We start from the raw sequence: 15,624 nt of genomic DNA on the forward strand, positions 1-15,624 counted from the left end.
CCCGTCGACTCCGGTAATCCTGCTCGCCGCGAGGAGTACGCGGAGTCGACGGGGGAGCCTGCCTGCCGGGTCTGGACGGCGGTAAGTTCGAACTAAGGTACGTCGACTTCAGCTACGTTATTCACGTAGCTGAAGTTGCGTACCTTAGTTCGATTTGGGGGTTTAGTGTAGACCAAGCCTTAATGTAACTGTTTTCAAAGGAATAATAATTATTGTTGTTATAAAGTTGCTCTGTGAAGTGTCAAACGTGGGGTTATAAGTGTGGTGCAGCAAATGTTTCCTCAGGCCCAGAGAATGAGTGTATCAGGGCCCCTCTCTAACTGTATTACCAGCCATGTCTCCTTACAGCCAATTACTGGCTCTGCTTCCTACCCAAGCCACAAAAAAATGGGCACAGGCCCAAACCACTTAAGAATTGCAGAAGATTGTATCTAGTGTCTACTATTGAAAAAGAAGGGAACAAGTTGTACCATCCTCAGGCAGCAGTTGGTTTTGCTCTCCCTGCAAGTATTGTTTTTTTAAATATATTCTAAAACAATGTGTGCTAAATACTCTCACCAGGCTCACTTGCTCTAGCTGTGTGCTAAAGTACCAACAAGCAAGCTAGCGTCCATCTATTTATTTTCAAGATGTTCTCCACAATTACCACTCCCCCCACCTCTATTATTGAATTAGCTGCACTTACCAAAACGTAATGAGGTCCGACCCCCGGCTTTGACCTGGGATTTGACTCCTGACTCAGTCTCCGATCCCCTGCTTTGGTTTCTGACTCCCAACTCTGATCACTAGACCTGACTGTCCTCGTCCTGATGCTCACATCCATAAGACCAGGACCCCATAATGGAGACGGGATTCCAGCCCCGTATAGTAGGTTCAATATTTTAAAGCTACAAAGGGGTCACTATTTGGATAACTGTGCTGAGGACAACGGAGCTGCTGGCACTGATGTTGGGACCTAATCTCCGTAGGTTTATAAAGAAGTAAGCCGACTGCCTGGGCAGATTTTCCCTCAAACCAGGGTTCCTCTGCAGCTGCAGATTTGTCAGTCTGTTGCAACCAGCCCTGCCATAGAACTTTCCACCCTGAAATACAACATTGGGGGGGGGGGGGATTTTAGCTGTAATTGGCACTCTTTCTTCACTTCACAAGGCGGTGATTCCTTAGCAACTGCTAGAATGGAAACGTTCTTTCTTTATTCAAATATTCTGGTTACAGAATCCTTTTCATGGCTCAACATTTGTTATTGTTTTTCCTGTTCCTTGGAATAGGAACAGCAAGTGCTTTGATAACGGGATTGAATAGGTAGTGTGTTTTGCTGAAGCTTTTCCAGTGCCTTTGTATCTTTTGCTGAAATTTTGCCATTTTGTTTTCTTTCTTTTTTATTTTAACATTTTTAGGTGAATTTAGTACTTGAGGAAGGAGCCAGACTGGGAGTTCTGAAGGCTCAAGTCTCCTATTCATCCAGAAAACAAGCACAGCTGCCTGCCAACTCTGTAGGAGAAGGACCACTTCTAAGGGATATTTAGTTTCTATGGCCAGCTTAGTCCTAACCCCTTTCCTGAGACCACCAACACATCAATTAGCACTGGTTGGTGAGGTGAATTTTGTGATGTGGGTTCCTGTCCATTAGAAAGTGAACTGAGACCACAAACTCCTTTCACATAGATTTACAAGCAGCCAGACTAATGGCTGTTGACCACTCCTGAGCTGAGCTAAAATTGAACGAATGCCCTAGATGTAAAAAACTCCCTTCCTAATAGCAAATATATCGAGCTATTTCCTAGCTCGCTATTTTGTAACTTCTTACACCAAGAAGAACCTCACTGACTCATCGCTACTATCCTTATGCCTCCTACAGCAAGAGCACCCTTGGACAACTACATATTCCTCTTTCTAAAACAATGAAAACCCACACACACCAACACACATATCCTGATTCTTTGCACTTGGGCTTGGTCCTACTCATATATTTGCTATGCAAACAGAGCTCCCATTGATCTGAATGAGAGATTGGACCCATAAAGCATAAACCTAAAATAAGGCCACCTAGATTTTTAGAATACCAGCTAAATTAATGCTTGTTAACACTCAACAAATGCTTTTATACGGTTGTATGAGGAGAATGAAGATTGCTAGGCTGGTTTTGACCCTGGGAATCTCTCATACCCCAATGAAGTGCATTGCCAACCCATATGCGAGCCTTGAATGAGTCTGAATATGTAACTGGAGGTATGCTGATTCATGTTTGTAGTGCATCCTTTATCACAGCCTACCACTCCAGCAGCACGCACAAAATATTAATATCTGATTGTTTCAATAGTCAAAGCAATCCTATTCCTCTCTATATAGACCACCAGGTTTTTGTTTCTTCAGGTGCCCATTAGGTGATTAAATAATTGGTTTAATTAAAAAACCTCACCATTTTAAAATAGTATTCTAATTTTTAGCCTGTGAATTTTCTTTCTAAAACCTTGACAGTCATGGTCACCACTCCCACATCCTGGTTATTTTCATTAGAACTAAGTTTCACCAAGATGTCCAGAATACGTCTATCGATCTATAGAAGTCCCTGAACATCCCCAGGCAATTCAGAAGTAAGCCTGTAAGGAAAATGGTGGGGGTGGGGGGGGGGGGGGAGGGGAGGAGAGTGTTTAACTGGAGAATTAAAAATTTTATGAAACAAAACCCAAGTCAGTGGGGTTTATTTTGGTACATTGAGGAAAGATGTTTGTTTATGTATAAATAGTGGTGTAACTTTGCAAAAAGGATTGTAAATATGAGCATTTCATTTTTTCTGTTAAAAATCTGGCACAAAGCCTACACTCTCTAAATTGTGATTTCAATCTCCTTGGATTGGCATAAAGCCAGAACTGTTGGCTAATTTCCAATTTAATACCACAGCATCCAATCGCAGCCTGTGTCAGCATTTCCATTATAAACCTCTGTTTTCTGAGGTTTGTAATTTGGCTTTAAAAAGGTTGGTTAACCCAAGCCCAAATTTTAAAATAATAAAAAAAAATCTGTTAATGAGCTTGAATAGGACTTTTGCCTGAGTAAGGATTGCAGGATTTGGTTTATGTTTCAATACCTGTTCACCCAGGATAATTATCTACCTGGACACATTGCACCATAGCCATCAATGTCTTTAAGTAGGGGCTGCCCCATTTAAGACCATGACATTGCACCTATTTATACCAGCTGTAAATCTGGCCCATTGAATATGAATGAGCGACATCATTGTCTGCCATGGTGTGAACTTCAAAAAGGTAGTTGTGTATTTATAACCTTCCTCTCCCCCTTTTTATCTCTCTGTCAAGCCCCCCCTATTTAGTTCCCCTCATATGAAGTGTAGTTTGTTTAGATTTGTCCTGCTATCCAGTGCTTGGGTGAAGAAGGATCATTTTTACAAACATTATTAAAGTGCACCACACTCCCTCACTACTATTGAGCAGTGATTAGTTTTTGAATGCCATCACATCTGTATGCAGGACCAGGTACTGAACTTGCCATGCATGGCCTCTCTACTATTTGTTGAAGTTTTAGAAGTTAGCGGTAAGATGATTTTGTCTGGTTAATAGCCCTCTGTCACAATGGGCTCAATTCTGTTTTCCATGAAGCCTGTTCGTGCGCATGGGACTGACTATTTGTAAAGGTGTTCAGCACGGGGTGCTGGAACTATTTGTATAGTGGGGGTGCTGAGAGCCATTGAACCAAATCGTAAACCCTGTATATGATGGAAACTACTTCAAGCCAGGGGGTGCGGTAGCACCCCTACTTCCAACACCTATGGTTCAGCAAGGTTTGGGTCCTCCATACTGTGTGACTTTAAGCCTAATCTCCCTGCATGTTTGCCTGTGTTTGTCAGAAGAGCCATTAGGTGGGGCTCTCCTCACAATGAAGAGGTTTCATTTCAAACCTGTAGGACACAAGTAAACAGTGCAATTAATACTGTCAAACATTATCAATATAGTACAGATAAAGTTGTCCCTAAAAAGAACCTATTCTGTGATTCAGGCACATTTTGCAATGATGTATAATAAGAGGTGCTCATAATTAGCATATTTCTATTTTATAAATATTTATCAAGGCTAAACTAAGAGTACAGCTGAACGCTCTCTATTAAAATCAGCATGTTTTGTGGCACAACTTCCCTTCAAACAGAAATGAACAGACGTTCACTCTAGTCAGAGTTCCATTTCAGGATTTAGTGGAACTGCGCTATATCAGGGTTTGCGATAACTAGGTTCCATTTTACTAAGTAAGAGAGCAACCAAAAAACTAAAAATAAAAGAGCAGAACCAGAAACAGCTTTGCTTGTCACCCTCATATTTTAGGTAATACCTACAACTTAATTTTACTCCAGCTGCACGTTTCTTTATATGGCAACAGACACTGCAAAGTTGCACATTAAAGAGGAAGGAGCATATTTTTAGAAGCATGATGTAACACTGTACATTCAATCACTTCCCAGGGTTGCAGAATCAGAACTATAAGTTAGAAAAGATTTCCTAAATGTAAATGATGACACGCCACTGTTTTGACGCTAAATATCGAGCAATATCTGCCTATTAGCCACCTATTTTTAGCATGATCTGACTATTAATTTGTCCAACAATACTGCTGTTAATTTATCAAACAATACTGCTGTTATTCCTCTGCATCAAGGTTATGTACACAATAGCGTTATCTCTGTGCTTTAATTTGACAAATGCTCAATTCTGAAACAAGGTGGGTGAGGTAATATCTTTTATAGGACCAAAATGTTGTTGGTGACACTGCATTCTGTTGGAGAGCGAGGAGCACATTGGAGGTATATTCTTCTCTCGGTCCACAGACATTTATGCTTGTAGCTCCTACTGCAACAGTGTTATTCAGAGTTATACACACAAAACGTGGCCCATTGTGAAGATACCACATCCTGTTATTTTTAAAGATGAGTATGCCTCTAAATCTTTGCTACTGTCTTGTATTGCCCTTAAGAGGATGTATGTACAATATTCTTGCTAATAAACGCTCCACACCTCTCTAACAAAAGAAAGAGTATCCTGTTCTATTATACCACATATTAAAAACTTTCATGGTATTCTTCGATGTAACAAACCAGTCATCTTCTTAAGTGCATAGGTTTTATACTACAAACAGCACAGGGTGGCAAGAGATTTACAAATAATTATTTTCTATTGCGACAACTGTTCAATTATTTTTAAGTACTGTACCTTTTGCTTCCCACTATCACCAACCAGGCAGTAAAATTCACTGACCAAGTATCAGGAGAAATGTATTCTTGAATAAAAAGAGAAGTCTGTCAAAGATAATGAGAATTCTGCAACCAATATGAAAAGCCCAAGGAAAGTGAAATGTGTATCTGCGACTGAATCGTTTATTTTAATAGCATCTGCCCACCTTGTACCTACAACTACAGTTTGCCCTAGCCTAGAGTAACTTTCACCTGGCCCAGAAAGCATGTGGCATGCAGATCTAGCTTAAAAACAGCTCTTCGCTAGCTATGCATGGCACACTCTGTTCCTTCCCTTTATATATTTTTATTACCATTTAATGCTGGTGTATATTTATAACGAGGTTAATATCAGCTTTGAACCCACCCACAAAGGGACTTGTGTAGCTGTCTGACATAGCTTTGGTAGATAGCAAAGATGTGCAGACAGAACAATGAGAAGTATACATCTGAAAGGGACAATAATTCTGTTTTCTTTGCGTGTTTGTGGGTGCGCATGTGAGAATGCTAAGACATCTGATTCCCACTTGAAACATCCACTTGCTATAATTTGACTTGTATTCTAGAGAGAACGTATTAACTTCAGATTATAACAGCCTAACTATTACATGTAGCTGTGTACAGACCTGTCACTGAAGGTCTGTGTAAAAAAAGGTGAAACATTTTGTTCTTGGAAACTTGTAATGTTGTTCTAGACCAAGATTTAATTCATTTATATACACTCCTTGGTCAGCCTGTAAGAAACAGATGCAATATAAATTGACTTTTAATAAATGGATTATGGGGTTGGAGATGATTTAATGGTTTAATATTATTTCAGCAGAATTGATACAGGTCTCAGCAAAGGAAAGAATTCACTATGCAACAGATGACATGCCATTGCTTCTAAAACACAAAGCTCATTTACAAATAAGGGAGCAGACAGAGGTGGCTCTCCCATAGCTTCTGTGGTGCACAACAATGAGAGATGTGTGAAACAGGTAACATTTTTTGCATGAAAGGTTTTGCCATTTCACTTTGGGTGGCTTTGTGCAGATTTAATTTCTCAGTGACATTTTACAAAAAGGTTATTTTTGTACTGAAAAATTCAGAAAATCCGAACTTCCCTGGCTCATTTTTGAGTGACGATTTTTTATTCTCTTCCTTGGCCGTCACGATGTCACTGCTCCTTTACCATGAGGGCCCATCCGGCTGTCCTTAAAGAGAGTCTATCACTACATGAATTCCATAAGCAAACCTTATGGACATCTGCGTCAGAGCTAAGTGCCTGAGGAAATGTGTGTCATTCCCTGAATGTTCACTTACCACCTCACTTTTTATGGACAGAGCGGGAGCAAGGGGCATGCTTAAACGAATGCTATAGCCCCACACAAAGAATTCAACTCATGTCAACTCTTCTAAGAAGCAAAAGCCCTTAGGGGGAGTGTCCCAAGTTCTGACATATCAGTTATTCAAATCTGGAGAATCCACTCCACTTACTGGATTTACAGGATTCAGGGGTGGACAGCAACCACCGTCATTCCCCTCAGGCTAAAATTGCTTGAGGTCAATCAATATCTTCAAACACATGTCCCATTCGGAGAGATCATGTGCTAACCCAAGGCACAAAATGGAGTGGATATGATCATCTGTTAGAAAGAACTAATTGTTACCATCAGAGTCAATGGGAACTCTATCTCCAAGGGAAGAATTTGGCTCAAAGGTGTTTTTTATGTGCACAGAAAATATTTCTTGTACTATATTAGATGAAGGACTGGGGGAAGACAAGGAATCCATTTCATTTTTGGTTTGATGAAATCCTCTACCAAAGCAGAAAGACATCTAGACCTTCAGACACCAAGGTTTTGCATTTTATCTATCTACTGTTTAGGCCTGTCACAGGGCAGGGTTCCCTCACCCAGCACTCACTGCATACAGTCCTCATGGACATCAGTGACAAGTTTAACACCAAATGCTTCATTTACAGTGTGATACACAAGTCCTTGTTCCCCTACAACATAAGGCTTTTGCCTTCTCCCTAGCCACAGGGCAAGGAGAGATTTCACCTCCCTGAGACCCTGGACATCTCTGGCCCTTCCTTCCACTCTCTCTTTTAACTGTCCTCAGCTGAATCCCCTTGTTGATTGGTACTTAATTATCTCATCACTTTTGCTCCTGTGGGGACCCTCATCAAGTACACAGAGAAGTGAGTCAGCCTGAGGCTACTCAAACTCTGTCACAGCCCCCATCACCACAGTATCTTTGTTGTGCCTCATAATCTTTCATAGATTTATCCTCAGAACACCCCTGTGAGGCAGAGAAGTATCATCCCCATTTTACAGATGGACAACTGAGGCACAGAGAGATTAAGTGACTACCCAAGATCATATGGAAAGACTGTGGCAGAGCAAGGATTTGAACCCAGGTCTCCAAAGTTCTAGGCTAGTGCTCGAACCACTGGGCCCTCCTTCTCTATAATAAGAGGCAAGCTGTGCAATTCCCTATTTATATTTATTTTGGTATGGCGGAATGGAGGGTGGAGAAAACAGCATGTTTACCTTAAGAGTCTCTGAGATGGAGTCCCCTCACTGTCTTGGGCTCCCTCCTAAGGCAGTGATTGACATATCAGAACAATATAGCTGGCCTTAATGACTGTAAATTAAGTGACAAACATCAGAGGAGGACTGAAGAAAATTATCATTTTACAGCCCAAAGCTCATAAATCTAGTCACAATACTTAATATTTATACCTACTTTACAGTTCACGGACCTGGTATATTATCATCTTTTCAATATCTAACTCTGGCTCTATCTCTTTTGAAGCGTAAATGAGAGGACCGTCAAGAAGACGTTTCAAGACATCTTTCTTACAGGGATTGCTATTTATTAAGGTAAATCACAGCTATTGTAGACATCTGCTTTACTAATCTGAATTTGAAAACAAAACCATAAAAACCAAAGCCCGTAGAACTCCTGCCTACAAATAAAATAAATGCTTTCTTTTTTTCCCTGTAATCCTCCATTATAGGCTATTTAAGGACTAGACAATTGGGGTTGAATAAACATAATTCTTTTCATTTTTAGGGTGTCTGCTTTTTAAAATTCAAGCTCACTCTCAGTTCATAAATTAAATGTAGTGTTCATTCTTATGTGTAGCACTTTAGAAATAGCCTAGCAAATACTTTATCATTTGGCTGTCCTATAAATATCATTATACTGTAAGGACCAATGATCGTTGCAAGTCTGGATGACTTTTATAATAACAAATCTACAGTACATGTGGTCCTCCTTGGATGGATCCTATTACCAGCTGGAGAACTGCGGCAGATACTATTTGTGACCTACAGCTAAGCTGTGTCTGGCCACAATCCCCGAAAAGGACAAAATAAACAAAGTGTCAGTATCTGTGGTGGGAACAGAGCAGAATTTGGGGAGTACTGATTGGGAAAATCCAGGCTATTCTCTACCTCACCTTTTCTGGAGTGAAATGTATCTAATATGAGATTATAAATGCTGAGTGGGTACAGGACTAAAGGAAGAAAGGAATATCTTCCTGAACCAAGAAGTGAAGTCAACAATTAATGAACACATGCCTTTTCATGGAGGCCAGGACAATCCAATCATACAGGAGCGAGCAGCAAGTCATACCACTCCTGTCTGTGAATTTATACCATTTAAGGCATTAGAAAACTTTCAAAATTCCCTTCCATCATATCTATGTTATTAATCAATGCAGAGCTGGCATTCAAAACAGAGCACATAGCAATCTCTTATTTTGCTGATTTTATCTTATGGGCAAAATAAAAATGAAATATGCACATTATGCATTATTTTTCATGCAATAGTGAGAAAAGATGGAACTGAGAGAGACAGGCCCGTATTTGTATCATCTGTCAATATTCATGAATGGAGCCCTTAGTGTAGGCATTGTTATTATTAATATTAGGAGTCCCAGTCATGAAGTAGGACCCCATTCACTAGATGCGGTACAGACATAGTTCCTCTCTTCCCAACAGGGTCTTTTCTGTTTTGGTTCCTGCCTCAGAGTAGCTAAAAGCAGCAGATGTTGCAGTTGACTTAAAGACACATGAGGGAGGCAATATTTGTGATGAGTTGAGAGATGCCAGTTTGGGGCCATTCATAGTTTATGAGACATTCTCATTTAAAAAAAAAATATTACCTTCTAATTTAAAATAAAAACTCCACTTTCTAAAAAGACCCTTAAGTAGCAATGCTGAGTGGCTTGCCTCATTAGCCCAGTTTAAAATACCATTAACGATCCCGTAAAACTACGGTATAACAGTGACAATATTTGATGTACTAACATGTTCATCCAACATTGACTCTGTTTTTCCAAAGGGAGAGTTGCCATGTGAACAGCTAGTTACTTCAGCTGTGTGGTAGCACTAGAAATCACAAGTGGCTGGATTTATGGTACTGCACCACTATCCTGTATGCAAGCCTCATTAGTGTGTTATCTACATAAAGAGCTTCAATCGCCACTGCTTTGCACTCTGTGTCATCATTTACCACTTGTGCAAAGCAAATGCAAAACTACAGAATGGTACCATTTTACTCCCATTTTTCACAAATGTAAATGATCACTAGGGCTGAAGATTTATCACAGCATTTTTTATCCAAGATAACGGAGCATAACGGTAAGTCACAGGTTTCGCGATTTCTGATTAAAAAATACCATGACAAATCAGGAGGCGGCCCACAGCACTGGCGCCTGCAACTCCTGCCTTGCAGGGCTGGGCCCTGTTCCCCACTCTGGAGCATGGGGTTACAGTGCTGCTCAGGTTTGGCCTGGCTGCCACTCTGTCACGACAACGGAGGAGCAGTTGGGCCAAACCTAAGCAGTGCTGTGACACCCATGCACTAGGTCACACACTCAAATTTGCCCCACCCCGCATTCTGTCATGACCCCATGTGCTAGGCTGCAATGTCTGGAGCAGAGAGGCAGCCCCAGCCCCTCCCAGAACTGGAGCCGCAGGAGCTGCCACTGCTGGGTGAGTTTATTAAAATCACGGACACAAAGACAAGTCCCAGACAAATGGGAAAACCACAGTATCCATGACATTTTTCCCACTGTGACAAACCTGCTGCCCTAATGATGACACAAGGTGTAAGGCAGAGGAGAATCAAGTCCTGGGTACAATTTAATTATAGTTCTCGTTAATGTTGTTGTCTTTCATTAGTTTCTGCTTTCAAGACTATTAGCTTTATTTTAAGAAGAAAAGTCAGAAAGACATTTATATCTAGATGGGTTACTGGAATTAGACAGAATGCTACCAGATAATGCATCATGTTAAGTGAAGTAAGCATATTAATTTACTAGCTCACTAAACGATAACAGGAGCCTGAAAGCACTTATGTTGCTTTCATCCACTAATCAATATAATTATCTTTAGCTTTCTTCAATTTAATTATTGCTTTTTACAATCAATATCTATTTCATTAAATCACATGCAACTGAAGAAGGGATCAGAGTTCAGAGAATAATTTAAAGAAAAAGATCTGCACAATCTCCAGGAAAGCCTAGAAACAGCCTAGCTGAAGACACTCATGCATTATTAGGACAATAAATTTATTCCTCATTCTACTCTACTATTAGGGATGATTCAACATATTCTGTATTGAAACTGCAAAATGTATGAAAGCATCTCCTACAGTTAATTATTTCCACATCAATGGTTGGCAGTTAAAGTGAAGGGAAATATAGAATATCTTTGAATGCAACCTGATGCTGCTAATTCACCAGAGCACTAGAGGTGAAAATGCTATGGGTACAGTTCAGTTAAAAGCTGTATTTGCCTTTTGCCAAAGAGGGCAGGGGGAAGGGGCGGAGGAGAAAATACAATAATATAATGATTTTAACTTGTTGTATATTTAAATGGAGTCAAATGAAAAATTGAGCCCAAAAAGGAAAAAATAGCAAAATTTTATATATAGCCTGAGTCTGGCTGCAAATTTTGCCATAAAAGAATACTTTGACCCCAGTGAAAACTGAGTTTTAAACCTACTCACTTAGTTCTGAGTGCACTAATGAGCCTGGGACCAGGTCCGAAGCCCATTAAGTCACTGGGGGTCTTTCTACAGACTCCAATGGGCTTTGAGCCAGGCCCTTTATTCTTTTCAACAGCAGAAGGTTCATGTTTATTTACCTTCCATCATTTCAGCACAACACCCAGTTACATCCTCATCAGTGGTCAGCATCAAGGTTCATGGGTTATATTCCCAAGATTTGCCCTTGATTTATTGTGTAACACTTGGCAAGTGACTTAACCTTTGTTCCTCAGAATGTCCAGCTGTAAAATTTACTATAATACCTACCTCAACAGGGAATGTTGTCAGAATTAACCTTTATAAAGACTTTGATTTCAACGGTGGTACATCAGTTCACACCAACTGAGGATCCCACCCATGTCCAGTTTGCCTTAAGTTCCCTGATTTGACACTTATTCAGGGCTTGACTCAGTAATATTTTTGCTCCAGAGAGTTGACATCCCGAAAATATTTTGAGCACCCACTGCTTGGTTAATGAATTGAATGGAAAACTGACTTTCCAACTCTCCTCATTCCAAGCTACCAGTGCAGAGCACATGTCTTCTTACTGCCAACTGCCATTGCAGTCTGACTGTGCTAGGACACTATGTGTCCCTCCCATCTGTCACAAATGCTTGATCATAAGCTATGGGCTTTCTCTGAGTTAAAGTGTTACTAAGGCCAGAAAGGGGGAGAAAAAAATTAATAATTGTATGAAACTGGACATACTGGAAGACTAAGACAATTGGCAATGGAATATACAGCCTCTCTCCTTCTAAGTCACTGGTTTGAATCTAGCTCAGGTTAACTAGTGACTGAAAGTTATCATCATCCAATGGCTGCTTCGTGGCCTCAGTCCAGTTCTCAATGGAAAAGTGTCTGCATCACAAAAGTCATGATTAAAACCAAGATTATAGTTATCTAATGTGCAATTATTATGCACCCATCAACTCAGCAATTTAGCAGAGAGGCCAAGGAACTTGTTGCCTGACCTATTCTCTCACCACTATAGGAGGTTCCACCGGATCAAGGTTGGGACAATGTGTGGGTAAATAAAGGATGTCAGTCTCCAGAGATGCCACCTAGCACCCATGTAATTGTTATAGGGTGACCTGTGTTGTAGACCCCTCTCAAATGCACCCCTCATGTGACAGGATTTACTTCCTTCAACAAGGATGGAACCCCACAGTTCAATCACTTAAACAGAATAACTGGGCTGCAGCCACCCTGTTTTCCAACACTGTTAACACAACCAGCCCACGTGGATTTGGCACTTGCAAGAAACTTTCCTCCAGAAACTTCCCAGCCTGTGTCCAGCAGCTGATTAAAGTGACTCAAAACTGCTTTTTCCAAATAAACATATTGTTTATTCACCCAAAGATTCACAGCAATCAGAGAACTGGGTTAAAATAACAAAAATCTACATGCATCTGGTCTTATCTAGGAAGCCTAGGAAGGTTCACTTAACCCAGAAACCCCCACCTCAGGGCTGGGATAGATAGAGTGACCTCTTTCATTCTCTGCCTCTAGCGGGGTCTCTATGTCAGTGTCTCTCTCCTTCAGTTGCTATTGGCCACTTACCCGCTCCTTCTTTAGAGAGACAGTTTTTAACTGTTCATGGCTCTTTTGATTTCTAGGCTCTGGTCTTGAGGAAACAGCTGTGTAACTTTTGACTGGTGCCTGGGAAGAGCATCTTCCCAATTAGTGGCCCAGCCATTGTTCTCTTGAAGTTGTTTACCCGGAGCTCTTATCTCTGACCCTTGGTTTGTTTCCTGTTTGTTCTTCCTACCAACCCCTTTTAATTCAGTTCCATATAGTCATAGATAATATCAAGCAGGTAAACTGACATACATATAATATAGGTTTCAGAGAAGCAACCGTGTTAGTCTGTATCCGCAAAAAGAACAGGAGAACTTGTGGCACCTTAGAGCAGGTGTCTCAAACACGCCCCTTCGGGCCGGGGGGGAGGAGGAAGGAGGCTGAGGGCTTCTGCATTGCCTCCTTCCAGGCACCGCCCCCGCAGCTCCCATTGGCCAGGAACAGGGAACCGCGATCAATGGGAGCTTCGTGGGAGGTATCTAGAGTTGTGGCAAGAGCAGCACACGAACGGAACCCTGAGCCCCTCCCCCTCCCCCAGGAATTTCAGGGACACGGTTCCATCTGCTTCCTGAAACAGAGCGGCCCGGGGCCGGGGGCCAGTGCAGGCTACAGCCCCGATGCGCGCCGCTGCCACCCCGGAGCCGCTCTAGGTAAGCGGCGCCAGGCTGGAACTCGCACCCTGTCCTGAGCCCCCTGCCACATCCCACACCCCTCCTACACCCCAACTCCCTGCCCTGAGCCCCCTGCCGCATCCCGCACCCCTCCTGCACTCCCTGCCCTGAGCCAACTGCTGCACCCCGACCCCCTGCCGCACCCCTCACCCTCTTGCACCCCACACACCAACTCCCTGCCCTGAGCCCCCGCCGCACCCTGCATCCTTTTTGCACCCCCTGGGGGCAGCGTTAGGGTGGTGACTTCGGGGAAGGGGTTGGAATGGAGCAGGGAAGGGATGGGAAGAGGTGGGGAGGGGCAGGGCCTAATGGAAGGGGTGGAGTGGGGGCAGGGCCAGAGGCAGCAAGGGGGGGGTGTCAGTGATGCGGCCCTCGCGTCAATGCACTGTAGTCCTCATGTGGCCCTCATGGTCATTTGAGTTTAAGACCCCTGCCTTAGAGACTAACAAATTTATTTGAGAATAAGCTTTCGTGGCCTACAGCCCACTTCATCGGATGCATAGAATGGAACATATAGTAAAGAGATATGTATACACATACAGAGAACATGAAAAGGTGGGTGTTGCCCTACCAACTCTAAGTTGCTAATTAATTAAGAGAAAAAACTTTTGTAGTGATAATCAAGTTAGCCCATTTCAGACAGTTTGACAAGAAGTTGTGAGGATACTTAACATGGGGAAATAGATTCAATGTATCAGAGGGGTAGCCGTGTTAGTCTGGATCTGTAAAAAGCAACAAAGAGTCCTGTGGCACCTTAGAGACTAACAGATGTATTGGAGCATAAGCTTTCGTGGGTGAATACCCACTTTGTCAGACGCATGTAATGGAAATGCATCTGACGAAGTGGGCATTCATCCACGAAAGCTTATGCTCCAATACATCTGTTAGTCCGTAAGGTGCCACAGGACTCTCTGTTGCTTAATGTGTGTAATGGCTCAGCCATTCCCAGTCTCTATTCAAGCCTAAATATACATATACATATAAATATACATATACATATAATATAGATATCTCCCTCATTCTCCCCAATCCTTCATAAGCACCAAATTCACACCCATGAATTATGTTGAGATTAGAGGAGGAGCCTGGAGGTAAGATCAGAGGCACAAATTCTTTATACCATAATGGTTTACATAATTCTTTTGCAAGTTGCACAGCCTTCACAGAATCACAGAAATGTAGGGCTGGACCGGGCGCTCAAGAGGTCAGTTGAGTCCATCCCTTCACGCTGATGAGTTGGCTATCCAGGTGCAAAGATTAAGGACTGCTCCACATTCTTTTTCAGTTTGTAAGCCATGCAAGCCCCAGGAATATTTCATGATTAACAATGCCCTTGCATGGGTTTAAACATTTATTTTTCAAAAGAGACCATACTTACATTGTCATTGCTTCCTTTGTTGTCCTCATATTTTGTTTCTATGTGAATGGAGAATTTAGGCAAAAATGAGCACTGCAAAGAAAGCAAAATGTGTCCGATCAATTAAAAATGTCAATTGCTTCATCAGCTCACATGTTAAATAAATCCTGTTTTCTAGCAGTTTTCCGATTTTTTCCTGATTATTGCAAGAAATGGAATCAAAATCACTGAAAATCCACAATTGCAAGTTTTTTTTAAATGCTCTTGACAGGATGTATTGATTCTATCCCAAAGTTGAGCACTAAAACAAAGTTATAACTAAACTAATATTAATATTGTGGGATAACTAGTTATAGCAGTCAGTGTATATTTGATACACAACTGTGGCTATATTCTGAATGTTCCTCCACTACTCTCTGTCTTAAGTATCGCTATATTTTTCAGAACTTTTGAGCTGTTGTCCTATAGACCTTTTCCTTGGATGACTAACATTTCCAGAGCAATGCCTATCTGCCCTATGCACTAAGTCTATGGAAATTCCACTGCCTGCAGTTCCCGATCAAAATGTTGAGGATGCTTGAACATGCAGTTATTCTCTAATTCCAGCATGATGCAGGTTTTAAAGTAATCTCATTTTGATTTTCCCCGGAAATTTTCTTAATTTTGGCATCCAACCAAACACACCGTCACATCAATCCGCCCACATAGTGCAAGAAAAATTACAATCATACAAA

At 41.6% G+C, this 15,624-nt stretch overlaps 1 protein-coding gene and 1 long non-coding RNA gene across 2 annotated transcripts in view; one reads left to right on the forward strand and one right to left on the reverse strand.

The window, feature by feature from the left end:
* Positions 1 to 5,038, forward strand: part of LOC101947981 (uncharacterized) — a 58,556-nt gene extending 53,518 nt beyond the window's left edge. The window contains exon 3 of the long non-coding RNA XR_002888758.3: positions 1,398 to 5,038. This is a non-coding gene — a long non-coding RNA (uncharacterized LOC101947981). The remainder of the gene's footprint in view (positions 1 to 1,397) is intronic.
* PITPNC1 (phosphatidylinositol transfer protein cytoplasmic 1) overlaps positions 1 to 15,624 on the reverse strand; it is a 188,357-nt gene that overhangs the window by 42,537 nt on the left and 130,196 nt on the right. Inside the window, exon 5 of the mRNA XM_042841002.2 lies at positions 14,912 to 14,983. Coding sequence (XP_042696936.2) covers positions 14,912 to 14,983 — 72 coding nt within the window. The remainder of the gene's footprint in view (positions 1 to 14,911; positions 14,984 to 15,624) is intronic.

This window comes from Chrysemys picta, chromosome 12 (genome assembly GCF_011386835.1).
Source record: "Chrysemys picta bellii isolate R12L10 chromosome 12, ASM1138683v2, whole genome shotgun sequence".
Lineage (NCBI taxonomy): Eukaryota > Metazoa > Chordata > Testudines > Emydidae > Chrysemys > Chrysemys picta.